We start from the raw sequence: 23,185 nt of genomic DNA on the forward strand, positions 1-23,185 counted from the left end.
TCCTGTTTAACTCCCGAGAAAAAAATGTAAAAAACTACATTCTTGGTTAGGGATTTAACACATCCAGTGTGTGGGAGGCTGTGGCGGGGATGATGGCAGGTTGATCTGTACGAAGCGTTTAGTGAAATAACCAAAACCTTAGAGAAAACTGTCAGTTTGCATCTCTGCTCTGCCCCCGGCCTGCTAGGTGGGTGGTCTTATTTTTTGAGACGGAGTTTCGCTCTGTTGCCCAGCCTGGAGTGCAATGGTGCGATCTCCGCTCACTGCAGCCTCCACCTCCCGGGTTCAAGTGGTTCTCCTGCCTCAGCCTCTGGAGTAGCTGGGACTACAGGCCTGCGCCACCACACCCGGCTAATTTTTGTATTTTTAGTAGAGACGGGGTTTCTCCATGTTGGCCAGGTGAGTCTCGAAGTCTTGATCTCAGGTGATCCACCCACCTCGGCCTCCCAAAGTGCTGGGATTACAGGTGTGAGCCACCATGCCTGGCCCTGCTGGGTGATCTTAGACAAGTGACTTCATGCCAGTTCTGATGCTCACTACTTCTTCATTTATTTTTATTATTTTACTTTATTTTTTTTGTGGAGACGGGGCTCACTGTGTTGCCTAGGTTGGACTTGAACTCCTGGCCTTAAGCCATCCTCTTGCCTCCACCTCCCAATGTGTACGGGTTCCAGGCACGAGCCACTGTGCCCGGCCCCTCATTTCTACTTCCACCTGGTTTGTTGCTTATAAAATTCTTCTCTACTCCAACCCACCTTTTAAGACCCTGCGCATCTCAGACCTCTTCCATGATTTTTTCCAGATCTTTGTAGCTAAAACTCATCTCTTGGATCCTGTATTTGATTCAGCCCAGCCTGCTTTGTGGAGAAGTTATTTTTGAAAGGAATTCATTTGTTAATTGTCTACACTAGCTCCAGACCCGGGGAATCATTGATTTTTTTGAGGCAGAGTCTTGCTGTGTCACCCAGACTGGAGTGCAGCGGTGTGATCCTGGCTCACTGCGATCTCCGCCTCACAAGTTCAAGCGATTCTTGTGCCTCAGCCTCCTGAGCAGCTGGGATTACAGGTAACGCGCCACCACGCATGGCTAATTTTTGTATTTTTAGTAGAAACGAGGTTTCACAACATGGGCCAGGCTGGTCTTGAACTCCTGGCCTCAAGTGATCCACCTACCTCGGGCCTCCCAAAGTGCTGGGATTGCGGGCTAGAGTCACCGCACCCGGCCCAGACCTGTAATTACTAAATTTTATGTACTAAGTTTTGAGGTCCTACTGGTATTCTTCTTCTCTCCACTTCTCTGTCTTTGCCACAGGTATACCATTGAATCTGCTGGTGCTAAAATGCACAAAAGAGGCATCTCCACAGTGATCCAGACCACAGTGTGATGGGTATGGACTGGTTGTCAGAAGACCAGCAAGACGAGCAGCAAACGGAGAAACCCGAGGGGGTGTGCCCTGGCCAGGAGGCAGTGGCTGCCCCGCACCTAAGGCCTGTTGGGGGACTTGGGAAACAAGTGTGGCCCCAGCAGGGCCAGGGAACATGGTTTTGGAGCTGTCTGTATAATTGCTAGCATCTATGCCCAGAGAGTAACCTAGGGCTTTGCGTGCATCTGTATTAGAGAGTTATTACACATGACTCAGATGGACGTGACTTGCAGGATACTTCAAAGTGCACGCACCTTTGTGGCTAGAAAGTGGAAATGGTGGCTAGGTGTAGTGGCCCACGCCTGTAATCCCAGCACTTTGGGAGGCCGAGGCGAGTGGATCACCTGAGGTCAGGAGTTCAAGACCAGCCTGGCCAACATGGTGAAACCCAGTCTCTACTAAAAATACAAATAATTAGCCAGGTGTGGTGGCAGGTGCCTGTAGTCCCAGCTACTTGGGAGGCTGAGGCAGGAGAATTGCTTGAACCTGGGAGGCGGAGGTTGCAGTGAGCTGAGATGGCGCCACTGAACTCCAGCCTGGGTGACAAAGGGAGACTCCAACTCAAAAAGAAAAAAAAAAAAGAAAGAAAGAGAGTGGAAGTGGGATGACATGGCACTGGCGAGGAGAAGCTCCAGGAAACCCCTGTCCACGTCTCCGTTCATCTCCTTTGTTCTGCTTCATTACTGTTGAAGTTTCCTTCCAAGGAGAGGGAGCTCCACTGTTCTAACTGCTGGCCTCCCTCTACCTCTGTTTTGATCTGATTTCTAAATTTGGGATGAAGAAACTGGCTGTGCAGCTCCTGGACTTTCTTTCTTTTTTTGAGACAGGGTCTAGGTCTATCACTCAAGACTAGAGTGCACTGGTGTGATCTCAGTTCACTGCAACCTCCGGCTCCTGGGCTCAAGTGATCTTCCCACCTCAGCCTCCTGAGTAGCTGGGGCTACAGGCATGTGTTACCATGCCTGGCTAAGCCTGGACTTTGTCCTCGTGACAGGCGGATCACACATAGGGAGGCCTGTTCAGGGGCAGGGCTGCCACCGTGGGGAACTTTGCTTGGGTCTAGGGTCCATGTAGCAGGTGCGCTCAGCTCTCATAATGGGCAGCATCTTGTGACTTTGCCTTTATGGGCAATAAAGGTGTGATTTGGGCTCCCACCTAATATTTAAAAATGTCCCAATTTGTTGAGAGCCTGGGTGGTTTACTGGGCCCCTTCAGGAATTCCAGTGGACCTTATGGGGGAGGGAGGGCCCCGTGAGAGACACAGCTTCCCCTCCAGCCTGACTGTGACATTGTGCTGCCCGTGACTGTGTCAGGTGCACAGCTGGGAGGGCCCTCCTGCCATCAGCTACACCTACATATGGTCACCTTGGTTGAACCAGGCGCACCTACCCCAGTATTATCGTGCCCTAAGGAAAATGGGAAGTAGCAATTGAGATGGTAATTGGCAAGGCACTAGCTTAGGGATTTCCATCAGGGTCCTGGAATTCTTGCTTTCTAGCAGTAGAGAGTGTGGTTATAGCTATGATCAGCAACTCAGCAACCTTCAGTGGGTTTCCTGGATCGACTCCAAACACTTCATCCCAGCCTACCTTGTTCTACCAAGACAGCACTGGGTCCTGACCTCCTTAGCCCCTCTGAGTTCTGTATTTTTCATCTGTAGAATGAAGAGAACTGGCCAGGCACGGTGGCTCATGCCTGTAATCCCAGCACTTTGGGAGGCCAAGGCGAGTGGATCACCTGAAGTCAGGAGTTCAAGACCAAGCCTGGCCAACATGGTGAAACCCCATCACCACTAAAAAATACCGGGTGTCGTGGTAGGTGCCTGTAATCCCAGCTACTTGGTAGGCTGAGGCAGGAGAATCACTTGAGCCTGGGAGGTGGAGACTGCAGTGAGCGGAGATCGCACCACTGCACTCCAGCATGGGCAACAAGAGCGAAACTCTGTCTCAAAACAACAACAACAAAAAACCAACTTAGGTAAGGGAGTTCTTTAGGAAGCAATCGAGAAAGTAAATCTTCCCCATAGAAAACCAAAACAGCGGAGTCAGAGCTGCTGGATCTAGAGAAAGGGGTTGGATCGTCCATCGGTGGGGACTCCCTCCAGCTCCCTCCCAGGGGACGGATGACTGACCAAGGTCTGGTGGGAGCATAAGCGCCGTGGGAGGGAGGAGGGGCTACCGGGCTGTGTCTGACAGGCTGCGGCAGGAGAATGGCTTGAGCCTGGGAGGTGGAGGCTGCGCTCCAGCCTGGGCAACAGAGTGAGACTGCCTCTCAAAAAAAGAAAAAACAAAAAATGAAGAGAATATGTTTTCTCGTGTACAGTTCTGCGCTGTGAGGATTAAGTGATAAAACTCGGTGAAACATTCAGCTCAGAATCTGAGGTCTAGAAGATATTCAACCTGTCTTCATTAACTCATGAACTTTCCCAAAAGCACAGGTCTTAAATGACTTAATTTATTTAACTACAAAACTAATCAAACTAATTTGGAAGATAACATGGCAGAAGACCCAGAGAAAGCATTATAAAATCACCAAGAAATAAAAGTTCAGGCCAGGTGCGGTGGCTCATGCCTGTAATTTCAAGGCTTTGGGAGGCTGAGGTAGGAGGATGGCTTGAGGCCAGGAGTTTGAGACCAGCTTGGGCAACACAGCGAGACCCCTGTCTCTATAAAAACTCAGCAGGCATGGTGGTGCCTTGATGTCCCAGCTGTTTGGTAGGCTGAAGTGGGAGGACTGCCTGAGCCCAGGAGTTCGAGGCTGCAGTGAGCTATGATCGTACCACTGCAATCTAGCCTGTGACAGAGCAAGCCCTTGTCTCTAAAAACAAAAAACAAAAAACGAAAAACATGCACACACACACACACACACAATATATATATATATATATATATGTATATGCACTAAACCACAGAAGTTTCACTCCTCTTGAACCATGAATATCTATTTTCTCCCTTATTAAATGATGTAACTGAGAGGTGATATTCCTTCTGGGTCATGGCAGATACCACCTGTCTAACTATGTGACAGTGACTAGAAGGGACATGGCCTTACATCTCTGGAGTTAAAACCTCCAATAAAACCTAAGGAACTGCCAAGTGCTGTGGCTCACGCCTGTAATCCCAGCACTTTGGGAGGCCGAGGTGGGTGGATCACCTGAGGTCAGGAGTTCGAGACCAGCTTGACCAACACAGTGAAACCCTATCTGTACTAAAAATATAGGAATTAGCCTGTAATCCCAGCTACCTAGGAGGCTGAGGCAGGAGAATCGCTTAAACCCAGGAGGCAGAAGTTGCGGTAAGCTGAGATTGTGCCATTGCACTCCAGCCTGGGCAACAAGATTGAAACTCCATCTCAAAAGAAAAAAAACAAACCTATAGGACCAATGAACCGACCAATTACTGAGCTCCCAGCCCCTGGAGCATTACCCCTGTGCGCCACGGCGGCTCAGGACAGATTGGCCCCTTCCCCTGGGTCTTAAATGACTTAATTTATTTAACTACAAAACTAGTCAAACTAATTTGGAAGATAACATGGTTGCTCCCTGGGACCCGGGCATACCTGTAGTTGTGAAACCAGTTGATGACGGTGCTGGTTTTCAGGTTGAGCTGGGTGGCGAGGTCTTCGATGGTTTTTGGTGACGGGTATGGCTTTTGTTGATACGCTCGTTTCAGGGCCTCCTTCTCCTCAGGAGCCAGCACCACCCGGGGTTTCTTCAGCTGGTGCTGGGGCTGGGGGCTGGCGCCCTGGCTGTACTCGGTGCCCACGGAGGGTGGCTCACAGGGCTGAGTGTCACTGACTGAGCTGTGCCGCCGCTTCATGTAGGCTGGGGAGGGAGAGATGGCAGACTGAGGTCAGGCCCAGCTGGGACAGCAGCCCAAATCCCCGGTCCCTGATAGTGGGACAGCATAGAGCCAGCTTGCAGGAGTTTGCATAGAGCATCTCAAAACACTAAGATGAGGCCGGGCGTGGTGGCTCACGCCTGTAATCTAAGCACCTTGGGAGGCCGAGGCGGGCAGATCTCTTGAGGTCAGGAGTTCAAGACCAGCCTGGCCAACATAGTGAAACCCCATCTCTACTAAAAATACAAACATTAGCTGGGCATGGTGGTGGATGCCTATAATCCCAGCTGCTCGGGGGGCTGAGGAAGGAGAATTGCATGAACCCAGGGGGTGGGGGTTGCAATGAGCCGAGATCGTGCCACTGCACTCCAGCCTGGGTGACAGAGTCAGAGCAAGACTCTGTCTCAAACAAAACGAAAAACACAACAGGAAGATGAGAGCCATTCTGTCACCAGCATACGCCCACCAAGGACCTGCTGTGACGGAATGTGAGGTCCTCATCGGTCCCTGCACCACTTAACAGTTTAGTGGGGGATGCAGAGACGTATCCAGAGAGATGTTCACAGCAGAGTGAAAGTGGGGTGGGGTAAGTGCAAGGGAGCGTGAGGATGCCGAGGAGTTCCTCCACCAGGACTAGGGAGGGGCAGGGGAAATTGCTCAGAAGAGATGACTTTTTTTTTTTTTTTAAAAAAAAAAAGACAGGGTTTCACCATGTTAGTCAGGCTGGTCTTGAACTCCCAACCTCAGATGATCTGCCCAACTTGGCCTCCAAAGTGCTTGGATTACAGGCGTGAGCCACCAGGCCCGGCCAGAGATGACGTTTAAACTGTACCTTGAAGGACGCTGCCAGGCGTGGTGGCTCACGCCTGTAATCTCTGCACTTTGGGAAGCTGAGGTGGGAGGATCGCTTGAGCCTAGGAGCTGGAGACCAGTCTGGAGAACATAGCAAGACTCTGCCTCGACAAAACATTTAAAAATTAGCCAGGTGTGGTGGTATGCACCTGTAGTCCCAGCTCCTCAGGTGGCTGAGGCGGGAGGCTGGAATAAGCCCAGAATGTGGAGGCTGCAATAGTGCGCTATGGCTGCACCGCTGCACTGGCAACAGAGTGAGGCTCTGTCTCTAAAAAAAAATAGGGGCCAGGTGCAGTGGCTCACACCTGTAATCCCAGCACTTTGGGAGGCCGAGGTGGGCGGATTACAAGACCATCCTGGCCAACATGGTGAAACCCTCTTTACTAAAAATACAAAAAAATTAGCTGGGTATGGTGGTGCATGCCTGTAATACCAGCTACTTGGGAGGCTGCGGCAGGAGAATCGCCTGAGCCTGCGAGGTGGAGACTGCAGTGAGCTGAGATCGCACCACTGCACTCCAGCATGGGCAACAAGAGCGAAACTCCGTCTCAAAACAACAACAAAAAACCAACTTAGGCAACGGAGTTCTTTAGGAAGCAATTGAGAAAGTAAATCTTCCCCATAGAAAACCAAAACAACGGAGTCAAAGCTGCTGGATCTAGAGAAAGGGGTTGGATCGTCCATCGGTGGGGACTCCCTCCAGCTCCCTCCCAGGGGATGGATGACTGACCAAGGTCTGGTGGGAGCAGAGGCGCCGTGGGAGGGAGGAAGGGCTACCGGGCTGTGCCTGACAGGCTGGGCACCTGGTCCCCCGAGGGGGCTGAAGAAGGCCTGTCTAGGGAACAGCTCTTGTGGTCAGCACCCCCAGGAGTGAAGAGTAGGCCCTGGGACCACAGCGGCTTTGGAGACCTGGGCACCTTTGGAAAGGTCTGGGTGGTGCAGAAACAGTAACTCATTTGTAACACAAGAGGGCGCCCTGAGCCCGTGCAGAGGGAAAGACAGGGGACTTGGGAAGCTCTGGATATGTATCTGGGGGGCCTAAGGTCCTTTCCTACCAGCCAGGGTGAGAAACACAGCAGGCAGCGGGGCTGTCAGGGCCTCCTCCCTTCTGAGAGCTGAGGGCTGCCTCCTGGCGAGTGCAGGAAGCTTCACGCTGCTTGGGTGAGGGGGGATTAACAGGAGACTCGCACCGATATATTGGGTTCATGACAGCATTCTCTCTACTTTTGTTTATGTTGGGAATTTCCCATAATAAGATGTTGAAAGGGCCAGGCGCAGTGGCTCATGCCTGTAATCCCAGTGCTTTGGGAGGTCAAGATGTGAGGGTTGCTTGAGACCAGGAGTTCAAGATCAGCCTGGGCAATATAGCAAGACCTTGTCCCTTTAAAAAAAAAAAAAGAAAAATGGAAAGGAAGTTGAAAACTTTTGGGGGGCCAATGAGGCACCAGGCCTCTGCAGCTTACAGCACTGCCTGTGCTACCTCAGAGCCTTAGACTACACGCCCAAGGGCAGGCCCTGAATGGGGCAGAGGCCACCACCTGGGCAGGCTATCACTGGGCAGCAGCAGTGCCCTGGGTTCCGGGAGGGCAGCTCACAGCAGAGAGGCAGCGGATGTATGTTTAAGATCACCTGCTTTGAAATCCACCAGCCCTAAGTTTGAATTCCCGCTCCCTACTGATAGCAGCTATTGAAATCTGCTAGGCTGCACGAGGCCCCAAGTCTCATATTTATTTCCTGGATAAGGACATTTACATAGGACAGAGTCGTGTGGATGGAGAGCAGTCTTAGTGCAGTGTCTGGCAAACAGGGCAGTTCTCAGAAAATAGAAGCCTCTTATTATGATAAAGGAACCCCCACAGCGTTCCTGAAAGAGGCACCAGAGACTCTCTGTCCTTCTGCAGCCCTTTCCTGGGTTGGGTGAGAAAGGTGATGCTTTGCTGGAATTTCTGGGTGAATTAAGAACCGACAGCCCTGGGTTCCGTACCCACCCCTGGCTCAGACGCCGTGGTTGGGTGGGGTGGGGTGGGGTGGGGCAGAGCCCCTCAGGAGCCTGGGATGCCCAATCTTTATTTTTATTTTTTTGAGATGGAGTCTTGCTCTGCTGCCCGGGCTGGAGTACAATGGCATGATCTCGGCTGACTGCAACCTCCTCCTCCTGGGTTTGAGTGATTCTCCTGCCTCAGTCTCCCCAGTAGCTGGGATTACACGAGTGTGCCATGATACCTGGCTGATTTTTGTATTTTTCAGTAGAGGCGGGGTTTCACCATGTTGCCTAGGCTGGTCTCAAACTCTGGACCACAAGTGGTCCACCCACCTCGGCCTCCCAAAGTGCTGGGATTACAGGCATGAGCCACTGCACCCAGCTCCTGGGATGCCCACTCTTAGTTAAGATTCTCTGCGTTAGCTGATGAGGGAGGGTGGGCACCACTTCTTTTTTTTTGAGATGGAATTTTGCTCTTGTTGCCCAGGCTGGGGTGTAATGGCAGGATCTCAGCTCACTGCAACCTCTGCCTCCCAGGTTCAAGTGATTTTCCTGCCTCAACTTTCCAAGTAGCTGAGATTACAGGCAGCTACTTGGCTAGTTTTGTATTTTTAATAGAGACAGGGTTTTTCCATGCTGCTCAGGCTGGTCTTGAACTCCTGACCTCAGGTAACCCACCCACCTTGGCCTCCTAAGGTGCTGGGATTACAAGGGTGAGCCACCGGGCCTAGCTTGTTATGGTCAGACCTGCAGCAGCTGGTTCCTGGTCTCTGCCTCTGAGGGATGCATTCAGCTGCCCAGTCAGCTCCCAGCACTGCAGGTGACCTGAGGACTGAGGGTTCCCGAGGGGCGGACTCACTGGTGAGGACCAGTTTTTAGGAACTGCAAACCACGAGGCACAGCACACCCGGCTTTGGGCACTTTTCCTACGCTGAACCCTACAGGCTGCAAGAAGAATGCGAATCCACATTCGAGATGACATGTGGGTGCATGTGGGGTTATCCCTTTAGGGAGGCTGGATCCCCAGGGGCTGGAAAATAACAACGAGAGAGAGGTCTGTGTGGCAGGAGTTTGCTCTGTCACTTTCCACGCTGGGTGTCCTTGATGGAGGCACTGAACCTCTCTGAACCTCTGTTTCTTGATCTACAAAATGCAGGGTTTTTTTTTTTTTTTTGAGATAGGGTCTTGCTCTGTCATCCAGGCTGGAATGTGGGGGCTCAATCTCTGCTCACCACCTCTGGGATTCAAATGATTCTCGTGCCTCAGCCTCCCAAGTAGCTGGGATTACAGAGGCACGTGCCACCACGCCTGGGTAATTATTATTTTTTTGTAGAGACAGGGTTTTGCCACGTTGGACAGGCTGGTTTTGAACAACTGACCTCAAGAGATCTGCCTGCCTCAGCCTCCCAAAGTGCTGAGATTACAGGCATGAGCCACCATGCCTGGCCTACAAAATGCATTTCTTTTTTTTTTTTGTTTATTTTTTTTATTTTTGTTTTTTGAGACAGAGTTTCACTCTTGTTACCCAGGCTGGAGTACAATGGTGTGATCTCAGCTCACCGTAACCTCTGCCTCCTAGGTTCAGGCAATTCTCCTGCCTCAGCCTCCTGAGTAGCTGGGATTACAGGCATGCGCCACCATGGCCAGCTAATTTTTTGTATTTTTAGTAGAGACGGGGTTTCACCATGTTGACCAGGCTGGTCTCGATCTCTTGACCTCGTGATCCACCCGCCTTGGCCTCCCAAAGTGCTGGGATTACAGGCGTGAGCCACCGCGCCCGGCCCAAAATGCATTTCTTAATTCTCTCTCTGATAACAAAGGAAAGCCTCCAGCCACACGGTACATGCGCAGTGAACGCTGTAATAGCTGGGTCAGCCACCCACACAGCACAAAAACCAAACGCAGCACCCCCAGCGCTGTTCCGAGCTCCTTGGTTAAAAGTGCTCCCGGTACGAAAAAAGTCTTTAGATTCAGGCTGCTGGAGACAGAAAGTTACAAATATTTCCAGCCCTCTTAGATACTCATTAGCTGATGACCATCAAAACATATTTTTTTTGCCCTGTCCTCCGGTGTCCTGGTCATGGGTCAGTCCCTCCATCAGCTGTGTGTGAAGGATTGGAGAGAAACAGCCTGTTTGTGAATGAGGACGCAGCCGGCCAGGGCGGAGCTGGGCGACTCACCTTTCTTCTCCATCCGTTTCATGTCCATCAGCTTCTCCACATTGTTGGGGTCGTTCAGCCACAGCTGCATCCGGACGAAGGGCTCCCGTCCTTTCAGACTGAGCTTATGCCAGGGTTTTGGGCGGGCAAGGAGGTCAGAGACGGAGCCTTGGGTGAGCCCTAAGATGGTTTCCCCAAACAAGCGCTGGCCTACAGAGAAAACAGAAGCGAGACAGGTATCATTACCGAGAGCCAGGGATCCGAGGGGACAAGTATGTGTCACAGTTAATATCAGACACAGGACTTTAAAGGCCCAGGGTTGGGCTGGCGATGTCCTAGCTTATAGCAAGTGCGTGGCAGAAATATATCTTCAACCAGACTTTTAATACACTCCGTTGGCGAGGGCACTGGCATTGCCCTTGAATTCTTCGTACACATAACTGATGATGTTTCTCTCTTTTTCTTTTTTGAGACGGAGTTACTCGTCACCTAGGCTGGAGTGCAGTGGCGCGATCTCGGCTCACTGTAACCTCCGCCTCCCAGGTTCAAGCGATTCTTCTGCTTCAGCCTCCTGAGTAGCTGGGACTACAGGCACGTGCCACCACGCCTGGCTAATTTTTGTATTTTTAGTAGAGACAGGGTTTTGCCATGTTGGCCAGGCTGGTCTCAAACTCCTGACCTCAGGTGATCCACCTGCCTTGGCCTCCCAAAGTGCTGGGATTACAGGCGTGAGCCACCATGTCCAACCAATGATGTTTCTCTTAAGCCTTCAGCTGGGTGCGGGGGCCAGAAGGGCCTCTGGGAGGCTGAGGCAGGAGGATCACCTGAGTTCAGGGATTTGAGACCAGCCTGGGCAACACAGCAAGACTCAGTCTCTACAAAAATACACACACACAAAAATTAGCCACGCATGGTGATACACACCTATAGTTCCAGCTACTTGGGAGGCTGAGATGGGAGGACTGCTCGAGCCCAGGAAGTTGAGGCTGCAGTGAGCTATGATCACACTACTGCACTCCAGCCTGGGCAAGAGAGAGACCGTGTCTCAAAAAGAAAGAAAGAAAGAAAGAAAAAGAAAGAAAAAGCCTTCAGGCTTTGTATGTGCTGAGGTCACGCTACCACCTGTGGCATTTCTCAAGAGGCAGTGAAATCCCTCAGCCAGAGCTCAGGATGTCACACAGCAAGCAGGAGACCTCTCTCGGACAATCTCAAATCAGAGGGCAGCCTGTGTCTCCTTCCACAATTAGCAAGGTTATCAGGTCTCGCTGAGAAAACGGGGCACACAACCCACAATCACAGCAGGACGGAGGAGAGAGAGCTGCCCAGCTCTGCTTTGCTGAGAGGCAGCCCGATTCCAATTCCAAGGTTGGCTTTTGCAGCGTAGGCTGCCTTTGCTAAATAAAGTAGCTGGAAGAGGATCAAAACCCCTTCCCAAATACCTTTTCTTCTCCCAGGCAGGGGTAGGCAGCCCACTTCACAGGCTGATCAGAGGGCATTTCACGATGGAGAGCACAGCCGCATTGAATTGGCAATGCTTGTCGGAGGCTCAGAAAGAAATGCTCACTTCTCTGAGGGCCATTCCGCTGCCGGTTTAGAGGGCCACCACTTGTAAAGGTACAAATTGGGATCAATGAGAACCTGGATGGCCTGATGGGAGTACTTGAATGAACAGGACTTATTAGGTGGAAGTGGAGATTGGGATCAGAGGGGCCGGTGTTTAACCCCATAAAGCGTACAGATCAGAGCACCTCTCCCGGTCTGGGGCAGGGAGACCGCAGAGGGCTGGCTAGTTGTCTCTGCGGCTCACATCCTTTGAAACAGAAACACCTCACACCAGCTCCTAAGAAGGGGCCTCCAAGTAAAAGATTACTGCCTGGAAAACTCTGAAGTTGAGAAATTAATTTCTTATTAGTGTTTTTTTTTTTCCCCTAAAGAAAGGGTCTCGCTATATTGGCCAGGTTGGACTTGAACTCCTGGCCTCAAGCAATTGTTCCACCTCAGCATCCTGAGTAACTGGGATTACAGGTACGCACCACCATGCCTGGCTTGGTCATTTTAAACTCAAAGATAAATTTACTGATTTTGTAAATCTGTGGTTTCTCTGCGTTTCAAACTCTTTCACCTATAAATGTCCCAAGTCCTTATGATTTTTTTTTTGCAGTTGTTATAAGTAAATTGTGTTTAATGCTAACATGGCGAACGAATCTATTTTCATTCCAAGGAGCTTGCTATCTTCAGGAAAGCAATAAATATGAATCGCTAGTTACTTTTTGCTTCAGCCTCCCAGTTGAATGGGGAAGAAAAAAAAAACAGATGATTATTCCTGGATGGTTATCTGCATTACGCTTAGGACTATCACTCTTAGTCCTAGCCATGGCTTTTAATTTTAATTGCTTTTGGGCTACAGACCCCTTTGAGAACCTGAAGAAAGCTACAAACCCTCACCCAGTAAAACCAACATCAACGAATACTCCATAATGATGGTGGCATGGATGATAACGCCAAGCATCAGATCTCAATGTTCGCAACCTTGTAACTGCGATCTTGCCACTTATCAGTGTTTAAAACGAGACTTTCCCCTGTAATCCCAGCACTTTGGGAGGCTGAGGTGGGCAGATCACTTGAGCCTAGGAGTTTGAGACCAGCCTGGGCAATATGGGAAACCCCATCTCTATTTAAAAAAAAAAAAAATTAGCCAGACTTGGGGGCGTGTGCCTGTAGTCCCAGCTACTCGGTAGGCTGAGGCGTGAGGACTGCTTGAGCCCAGGAGTTCAAGGCGGCAGGGAGCTATAAGCGTGCCACTGCACTCCATCCAGCCTGGGCCACAGAGTTAGACCCTATCTGATTTTCAGCATTTACGAGAAATGCCACTTCCTGTACGGGGGTAGGCGGCAGCAATGCATCGGGCCTGCTTCCTTGGACATGTGACAAGCTATGAAGTGAGAGGTGACTTAAGTCTAGGAATCCCTGCACATTGCAATAATTGATGAACACATGGGACTTAGAGCCATTTTTTAAATCAACAGCTACAGTCTATTTTTATGAACTGACTTCATTACACGAGGTCTCACTGATAGGACGACACTGTCTCCTGGTCTGTTTGGTTACCGCACTGTACAGATGAAGGGTGGGAGGCTTCCAGCGGACAAGCTAGCATGACCCCTAGGCTGTTAGATCATTGAGCAAACTTTAGTGGAACTCAGATACTCCCCTGCCCTTTTTTTTTTTTAAATTATTTTTTTGAGACAGTGTCTTGCTCTGTTGCCCAGGCTGGAGTACAGTGGTACCATCATGGGTCAATGCTGCCTTAACCTCCTGGGCTCCAGTGATCCTCCCAAGCAGCCGCCATGCTCGGATTTTTTTTTTTTTGAGATGAAGTCTCGATCTTGTCCCCCAGGCTGGAGTGCAATGGCATGATCTCAGCTCACTATAACCTCCACCTCCTGGGTTCAAGCCATTCTCCTGCCTCAGCCTCCTAAGGAGCTGGGATTACAGGTGCCCCCCACCACACCTGGCCAATTTTTGCATTTTTGGTAGACATGGGGTTTCACCATGTTGGCCACACTGGTCTTGAACTCCTGGCTTCAGGTGATCCACCCACCTTGGCCTCCCAAAGTGCTGGAATTATAGATGTGAGCCACCACACTCAGCGCTTTTTTTTTTTTTAAATTTATTTTTTGTAGAGACAGGGTCTCACTGTTGCCTAGATTGAGCTAAAACTCCTGGCCTCAGGTGATCCACCTGCCTCGGCCTCCTAAAGTGCTGGGGTTACAGGCCACCTGTCATCTTCAGGTGAGCCATGGTGCTCCACCTTCCTTTTCTTCTTATCCCATGAGAGAAGCAAAAGACACACAAGGCCTTTCCATGAGTAGCCAACTCGGTAGGGTTGTGCTTGCATGCACTGCACAGAACACTGACCCTTTAACTGACTTCCACCCTTGAAAAATAAGAAGGCTAGGCCCCACGCGGTGGCTCACGCATGTAATCTCAGCACTTTGGGAGACCGAGGCGGGCAGATCACGAGGTCAGGAGATTGAGACCATCCTGGCTAACATGGTGAAACCCCGTCTCTACTAAAAATACAAAAAAATTAGCCAGACGTGGTGGCACGTGCCTGTAGTCCCAGCTACTCGGGAGGCTGAGGCAGGAGAATCGCTTGAACCCTGGGAGGCGGAGGTTGCTGTGAGCCAAGATCATACCACTGCACTCCAGTGTGGCAACAGAGCGAGACTGTCTCAAAAATAAATAAATAAATAAATAAATAAATAAATAAATAAATAAATAAATAAATAAAAAGACGGATAGAAAGGTGTGTTTCCAACCTCCATGTGCCTAAACCAGGGAACTCTGTCTGGTCAACACCGCACTGCGGGAGCATGGTGGTTTAAAGTGACGAGCCAGGCTTGGCCAGCGCGGTGGCTCATACCTATAATCCCAGCACTTTGGGAGGCCAAGGTGGGCGGATCACCTGAGCCCAGTTGGAGAATAGCCCTGGCAGCATGGTGAAACTCCACCTCTACTAAAAATACAAAAATTAGCTGGGTGTGGTGGCACGCGCCTGTAATCCCAGCTACTCGGGAGGCTGAAGCAGGAGAATCGCCTGAACCCGGGAGGGGCGGAGACCGTAGTGAGCCAAGATTGTGACACTGCACTCCAGCCTAGCGACAAAGTGAGACACTGTCTCAAAAAAAAAAAAAAAAAAAAAAAAAAGAAAAAAGAAAGAGACAGTCTGAGTGGATCTTTCTGAGTCCACTCTGACCCTGTGCTCATCTTCTAAGGTCCCTGTGGGGGTGCAGGGTGGGGAGGAGGTGGGGACTGACCTGCAGAACTCACGCTCCTTACTGTTCACAACTGTAGGGTGTTTCATGTTCTTACCGGGTGCCTACACGAATTGAGACTCTGTGGCTGGCTCGGCCTGGGGCCCGCCCCACCCTTCACCGGCTCTGCGAACTCCCTGCCGCCTCCTGACTCGGCAGCCGAGAGGAGAACCTACCGAGGTTGTTGTCCGTCAGCACCTCCTTCACCCGCTTGGTGATGCCGTAGGTGTCCAGCTCTGGGGACATGGCTACCAGTTCTTGGATGCTGAGGGCCGAGTGTCCGGAGAGAGGCAGCGGGGTTGCGGGCTGGGAGTCGGATGCTGGCGGGTCACTGGGCTCCGGGGGCTTGCCATCCTTGTTCGCCTCTATGGGGGGACAGGGCTGCTGGACCAGCTCGGTCAGGCTCTTCACCGACTCGCTGGAACTCATCGGGGACTCAGGGGCAGGGCTGCAGCTGGCGGAGGTCTTTGGAGTGCTTTCTGTAATTAAAGCACAGGAGAAACCGCGCCTGAAAATAGCTGTCTTTCACTGCGAACATCCACGTCCCTTATCTAGGAAATACTAATTAAACGCTCTGTAGGCGAAGCAGACGCCAGGGTTTTCTGTTGGTCTTCGTGAATGGTTTCATATTTTTTTGACTGAGAGTCACCTCTAATCTTCTGTATGAAAAAACAAAAATAGCATCACTGGAAGAAAAACTAAGGGTTTAAAAGAGAGGCTTTGGAAGGCTTAGCATGAGGGTATTCTGCTAAAAAATGATTAATCATGTTATCACTATCATGGTTTCTTCTAGTGAAACCCCAATCATTTGGTAATTCAGAAGCACTCTGGCGAGGTCATAACTTGTGTAGTTATTCTGTCCATATTTTCCAGAACAAATAGCATAGACAGATTGTTTTAAATAATGTGTAGTCACCACAGTTATGAAGACCCTTAAGAGGAAACACGGCTGTGTGCAGTGGCTCACACCTGTCATCTTTGGGAGGCTGAGGCAGGTGGATTACCTGAGGTCAGGAGTTTGAGACCAGCCTGGCCAACATGGTGAAACCCCATTTCTATTAAAAATACAAAAATTAGCCAGGCATGGTGGCGGGTGCCTGTAATCCCAACTACTAAGGAGGCTTAGGCAGGAGAATCACTTGAACCCGGGAGATGGAGGAGGCAGGGAGCCGAGATTACACCACCACACTCCAGCCTGGGTGACACAGAGTGACACTCCATCTCAAAAAAGAAAAAAAAATATGAGAAAACATATGGCCATAGCTTTTGGTCTCCCAGCACTGTGGGGCTCAGGACCTAGGGTGGTTTATTTCTATTTTTTTGGAGAGGGAGTCTTGCTCTGTGGGCCAGGCTGGAGTGCAGTGGTGCAATCACAGCTCACTGCAGCCTCGACCTCCTGGGCTCAAGCAATCTTCCCGCCTTGGCCTCCTGAGGAGCTGGGACCAAAGGTGCATGCCACCATGCCCAGCTGGTTTTTTGTTGTCAAGACCAGAGAACTCCACAGCACCCAACTCTAGAGGCGAGGAGAGGAGGAACAACCACTCTGATGCCCCAGCTCTTACACATTTTAGAGTTCTACATCAAACCTCAGGACTTGCTCTGAAAACCAGGTTCTTTGCTGGTATAAGGCATGCCGTAACTGATGCCGGAAGTGACTGGGCTGCTGTGGATAAGCCAGACTCTGCCTTGCTGGCGTTGCTATGAGTGTCCAGTGGGAAATACCAGCTGGGCTGTGCTGATGAGTGGTCCCTCTGGCCTATAATCTGATAGCAGCCCATAAAACCTGATGAAAGAGGCTGAATTCCAGTTCTGGGATGTCTGGGATAAAGACGTCAGCCATTTCCTAATTTCTGCAGATAGAAACTGTCCAGGAGGAAAAGTGGCTTCGTGCTGAGGTCCTGCCTGCAAGCCAGAATCTCCTCTGGTCCAGCTCAGTGTCTTGGCACGATCCCTCCCCCCATGCCCACTGAGGTAGACACAGGGTAAGACCCCACAGTGCCAGGTAAGAGGGCTCAGGCCATGCTCTCTGCTCCCAGGGTCTTTTAAAAAACTGTTTTGTAGAGATGGGGTCTTGCTATGTTGCCCTGGCTGATTCGAAATCCTGTGCTCAAGCAATCCTCCCACTGCAGCCTCCCAAGTAGCTGGGACTACAAGGCATGCACCACTACACCTGTCTAGTTTTTTATTTTGTAGAGATGAGGTCTTGCTATGTTGCCCAGGCTGAACTCCCGGCCTCAAGTGATCCTCCCTTCTTGGCCTCCCAAAGTGCTGGGATTACAGGCATGAGCCACTCTGCCTGGCCAAGAGGATCTTACGCTTGCTCCTTCTCCCTTGGGCCCTAGAAGGTCACTCCGTCACTATCAGCACCAGAGTAGATACCCTGAAATACTTGTTACCTGGCTGAAAAGAAAATGCAGCACATAGTAGCAACTTAATGTTAATTTACCATTTAACTGGTGAGTCCTTTTCTGGACATACTATATCCAGGATATACTAAACCTGCTGTAAATACATTCCAAATACAAGGAGTATTTTGTATTCATATCTAGAAAGAGCAAAACCCCAAATAAAACAACTGCAACTTAAGCGATCAACCTGTGTATCATCCTGAACCCGCATAAACTTCCACCATCGCAAAAAGCTGCGTCCTTGACCTGGGAAATCAGGTTAGAAACAGAAAAACACACGCCAAACTGGCTTTTGAAAGATGTAGAAGAGACAGGCGGAAGAGGCAGAAATGGTCCGTATAAATCTTTAGGGCAATGTGAATCTTACAAATCAGATTTCTTCTCTCTGCTAACCCCCCCGGGTCACCAGAGAACTGGATATAAAACCCCGCAAATGTTATTTTTGTGTCTGAAGCCGGCAGAGGAATTGTACTGTAAGGGTGGCGTGATTCAGCCATGCGAAGGACCGGCCTGGCAGATCATCCGTCTTGCTCACCGGATACTGTCAAGGATGGCATGAATTCCCCAAATGATAAACAGATTTCTTTTCAGGTTTTGTGTCCTTTAACCCACAGCAAGGTCAGCACCACGGCTGCCTGGCTAATAAACCGCGTGTGGCACTTCCTCGTTTTCTTCTGGGCGCTGGTGGAGGCAGAGCTCGCCGTGAAACTCACAGGCTGTGCTGTTCTTTCTTCCAGGGACTCCCTGTGAGCCGGTGGCATGGATTTCTGCCATCATGGACCCCCAGGAGAACTAAACAGGGGCGCTCACTCGTGTTACAGGTATTTCTCTGTGCTCTGGGATGCAACTACAGACAAAGGCAGGACCCCTGAGATCAAAGCCCTTTCCGAGCCCTGAAAGGTCCAGGTGTGTGAAAGCGTCATGTGGCAGCTGGTTGCTGGAGGTGGCCTGTTTCTGTTTCTCTACTCTGAGTCTGAATCTAAAATGCAGAAGACCTTTTGGAGGCCGAGGTGGTCAGATCACTTGGAGGCCAGGAGTTTGAGACCAGGCTGGCCAACATAGTGAAACCCCAATTCTACTAAAAATACAAAAACTAGCCAGGCGTGGTGGTAGGCGCCTGTAATTCCAGCTACTGGGGAGGCTCAGAACATCACATTGGGAAGAAAATCATTCTCTTTTTTTTTTTTTTGAGATGGAGTCTTGCTCTGTCACCCAGGCTGGAGTGCAGTGGCACGATCTTGGCTTACTGCAACCTCTGCATCCTGAGTTCAAGTAATTCTCCTGCCTCAGCCTCCCGAGTAGCTGGGATTACAGGCACCTACCACCACGCCTGGCTAGTTTTTGTATTTTTAGTAGAGTTGGGGTTTCACCATGTTGGCCAGGCCGGTCTTGAACTCCTGACCTCAGGCGATCCAACTTCCTTGGCCTCCCAATGTGCTGTGATTACAGGCATGAGCCACCGCACCCAACCCTTTCTTTTTTTAATTATTATTTTTAACTGCATGGAGTGGAACAAAGCTTGCTCTTTCAGAGAATATTGCTTTAATCACAGGGCTCCATGTGCTAATTTTTGGAAAAGAAGAAGTAATGTTTCTTTTCTATTGACCGTATTTTGGACAGTGCACAGAGGGTCCCCTCACCCTGGCCACCCCGACAGGGTGAGCCACTGCGCCCGGTCAAATGTGTTTGTTTCTATAAAGACCTACAGCCAACATAAATCTCATGACCAAGTGCTATTTCTCCCACAATCCTGGCACATGACAAGACACGTGGGTGACAGACTCAGAAGGCCACATCCCGTACGATGCGTTTATCTTTTTAAAGACATTCAACATTTTTTTAAACTTTAAAAAAGAGACAGCATCTTGCTATGTTGCCCAGGCTGGTCCTTGAACTCCTGGCCTCAAGTGATCTTCTCACCCTGGCCTCCCAAAGTGCTGGGATTACAGGCGTGAGCCACTGTGCCCAGCCACTTGCCACATTTTACAAAGGTAAAATACAGTGTTCTGGCCGGGCGCAGTGGCTCACGCCTGTAATCCCAGCACTTTGGGAGGCTGAGGCGGGCGGATCACCTGAGGTCAGGAGTTTGAGACCAGCCTGGTCAACATGGCGAAAACCCATCTCTACTAAAAATACAAAAATTAGCCAAGCGTGGTGGCGCGTGCCTGTAGTCCCAGCTACTCCAGAGGCTGAGGCAGAAGAATCGCTTGAACCTGGGGGGTGGAGGTTGCAGTGAGCTGAGTTTGTGCCACTGTACTCCAGCCTGGGCAACAGAGTGAGACTGTCTCAAAAAAAAGAAAAATGGTGTCCCAAGACACACAGTCAGGAGCTAGGGGGATGGGCCATATTCTAAACAGCCCCTGTACACCTGGCGGTGCCTGCATCCTGCACCCAAGTGTGTGTTGGTGACGGAGTGACTCTGCTGCCCGCGTTCCCAGGCACAGCTTTTCTACAACCCACGTCGACATGTGTGCATCTCCAAGACTTAACGATGAGTCACAAAAAGCTCATCTACTCATGGGATTGTGGAAGGGAACCAAAACACATTTCATACCAGGCGTGAATGGAGCAGCGAGCTCAGGGCGTTTACATGTGGCTTCATTCAATTGTCCTAATGGCTCTGGGGTGGAAATTTACACCCTATATCCCAGAGGAGAAAACCTAGGCTCAGACAGGCAATCTGACTTCGTTAAAGTCACACAGATGGTGCAAGGATCGGAACCAGATCAGGAGTTGAAAACCTCGATGTTTCTACTGATCCTGCTGTCTGCCAATTCCCATGTGAATCGCAGCCTACCACCATTCCTGCGTTATTTCACTCTCGCTTTATTTTTTTTTTTGACAGGGTCTTGCTCTGTTGCCCCAGCTGGAGTGCGGTGGTATGATCATGGCTCACTGCAGCCTTGACCTTCTGGGCTTCAGAGATCCTCCCACCTTAGCCTCCTTGCTAATGTGTGACTGCAAGTAGCTGGGACCACAGGCGTGTGCTACCACGCTGGCTAATTTCTGTATTTTATGTAGAGAGATGCGGTCTTGCTATGTTGCCCAGACTGGTCTTGAACTCCTCGGCTCCAGCAAACCACCCACCTCAGCCTCCCAAAGTGCTGGGATTACAGGGATGAGCCACCGCATCTGGCCTACTCATATATTTTTAAAGCACCTACTCTGTGTCTTGGGGATAAGAGAGAAATCAGACAAAAATCTCGCTTCCAAGGACTCTACAGCCTGCAGGACTGGGGCAACAGAAAATGGGTAATTTGCATATTTTAAAAGCCTCGCTGCACGGTCCCATCCATCCAGTCTTTGACAGCAATAGTAAGGTGTTATATTTAAAAAGTGATCTATGTGAATTAATTTTTGCTTTTTTACAAGACGCTGGATGTGGCATAAGAGGAGCTTGGTTAGCAAGCTACAGAAAGCAGAGACGGTGACTCAAGGCCCTCTGAGATACACAACACATCCAGGAACTATAAAAGGATTATGAAAAATATTATATTCCAAAAACAGCAGGGAAACAGCAGCTGCCTTAACTTTTCAATGGGAGCAATTGAAAACGCGCACCCGCCGTAACTCTCAGAGACATATCTCTCTGCGGTTCAGCCGACCCACTGTTGAAATTCCCATACCCGGGATTCTGTCTGCAGTAATAATAACCCAAATTCCATTTAGTGTTCATTTGAGCAGTCAGGATAAAGTCATTTCTTATTATCTCCCCACTGTGTAAAAAACAGCTTGAAGGTGGGAAGTCAGCAAGCATTTTCACCAAAAAGTAATTATTGTAAGTGACATTTTTACTGCTGGCATGCCATAAGGCGAACTGTGCGTTCGGAAGGACAAGTTGCTGAAACAAAATGACAGGGTACTCCGTGACATTCTGACAAGAACCCAAACATTATTTAACTGGCGGCTGGTCTGATGCACCACTTTTCATTCTGTCCATGGTGTCGGCTTTGAGCCCAAGCCAAGCCAGGAAATTCCAATGACTATACAGACAGACACGTACGGAAGGGTGGGAGGAAGGAGGGAGGAGGTTAGGGGAGAGGGGAGGGTGGTCGTGGCCTGGCACTTGTAAGTGTGAATCAGCAGGGGAGCCGGGCGAGGTGGCTCACGTCTGTAATCCTGACACTTTGGGAGGCCGAGGTGGGCGGATCGCTTGAGGTCAGGAGTTCGAGACCAGCCTGGCTAATGTGGTGAAACCCCGTCTCTACTGAAAATACAAAAATTAGCCAGGCGTGGTGGCACATGCCTGTAATGCCAGTTACTCGGGAGGCTGAGGCAGAACTGCCTGAACCCAGAAGGTGGAGGTTGCAGTGAACTGAGATCACGCCAATGCACTCCAGCCTGGGTGACAGTGCAAGACTCTGTCTCAAAAAAAACCACAAAAAACAAACAACAGTAACAACAAAAAAAACCCCACCACAAATAATAAACAGCAAAGGAGCCCAGGAGGAGAAGAAAGGAGAGCCCGAGGGAGGGGTTGGGCCTGGCGGGGGCAGGGAGTGGCGAAAGATACAAGGAGGCACGGCAGGCTCTGAAGTACCCACTGTGGGCATCCTGGGGCTGGCAGGAGCCCTGGAGGCGCAGAAAGACTCTGCCTAGCCTGTGGACCTTGCCAGCCACTGGCACTGATGGCTTCAGAAGCCACAACAGAGTGGGCACCAGTCTGGATGCTTCCTAGCTGGCTTTAGAGGGACAGATTGTGACGTGGGCACCCGATCTGCTCCTGGGCTGACCCTGTGCTCTGAAGAGATCACATCCCCTCCGGGTTTATGTCTGGAGTCCATTTAGAAGAAATGAGTTCCTCAGCATCAAAAGGGAATAGCATGTTCATTTGGCCTCCTGTTTGTTCGTTTTGAGATGGAGCCTTGCTCTGTTGCCCAGACTAGCACGATCTCAGTTCACTGCAACCTCTGTCTCCTGGGTTCAAGCCCTTCTCCTGCCTCAGCGTCCTAAGTAGCTGGGATTACAGGTGTGCACCACCATGCCCAGCTAATTTTTGTATTTTTAGTAGAGTTGGGGTTTTGCCGTGTGGGCCAGGCTGGTCTCGAGCTCCTGACCTCAAGTGATCTGCCTGCCTCAGACTCCCAAAGTGCTGGGATTACAGTGTGAGCCACCACGCCCAAACCTGGCCTCCTGTATTTTGGTCATACAGGCTCAGATCACAAACATGAGACCCTCTTGTATGACCAGCTCTGAAATTTCTGAACACCAAGGCTTTCCTCAGAGGTGGCGGCGACGCTGGGCTCCTCGGTTCCTGAGCCTTGCTTCTGAGTCCAGCAGCAGAAGCTGACAGCCCTGGATCGCCACCAGAACGGTCCTGCGTCTCTGTTAGACGCAGCCCATATGAAAACCTAGAGTATTCTTCTTTTGAGTAAGACTCGCATCTTGACTGATTAGCAAGAGCTTGAAACAAAATGTGTGGCGACTTTAGCAGATGTCACAGAGACACTCGGGAGATTTCCATGCCTCCTTCGTGGGCCACGGGACACTTCCCCACCACGAAACAAACAAAGGTAGCTCAACAACATACTGATGAATAGCAGAGACGTACCCAGCGTGGACAGACTGCAAAATGGCTTTCTTTCCAAGAAGGTGAGTGCCCATATCTGATGCCAGCAGGGGAACGCAAAGGTCCAATTTCTGAGGGTCAAGGTTGGCTTTCTGCCCCTTGGGAAGGTCTGTGCCCATACAAATGGCAGCATCAA

The 23,185-nt window shown here is 50.4% G+C and overlaps 1 protein-coding gene across 15 annotated transcripts in view; it reads right to left on the reverse strand.

The window, feature by feature from the left end:
* Positions 1–23,185, reverse strand: part of CUX1 (cut like homeobox 1) — a 470,808-nt gene that overhangs the window by 38,115 nt on the left and 409,508 nt on the right. For 11 of the 15 annotated variants that reach the window (XM_032255076.1, XM_032255086.1, XM_032255073.1 and 8 more), the window contains 3 exons: positions 15,249–15,551; positions 10,277–10,465; positions 4,983–5,247 (listed from right to left, as the gene is read on the reverse strand). The exons of 3 other annotated variants lie outside the window; for them this stretch is intronic. In XM_032255076.1, coding sequence (XP_032110967.1) covers positions 4,983–5,247; positions 10,277–10,465; positions 15,249–15,551 — 757 coding nt within the window. Of the gene's footprint in view, positions 1–4,804; positions 4,898–4,954; positions 5,248–10,276; positions 10,466–15,248; positions 15,552–23,185 lie in introns of those variants that run through there. One more of the 15 variants, XM_032255081.1, reaches the window with a different exon arrangement.

Source organism: Sapajus apella, unplaced genomic scaffold (genome assembly GCF_009761245.1).
Source record: "Sapajus apella isolate SASKATOON/1434 unplaced genomic scaffold, GSC_monkey_1.0 scaffold88, whole genome shotgun sequence".
NCBI lineage: Eukaryota > Metazoa > Chordata > Mammalia > Primates > Cebidae > Sapajus > Sapajus apella.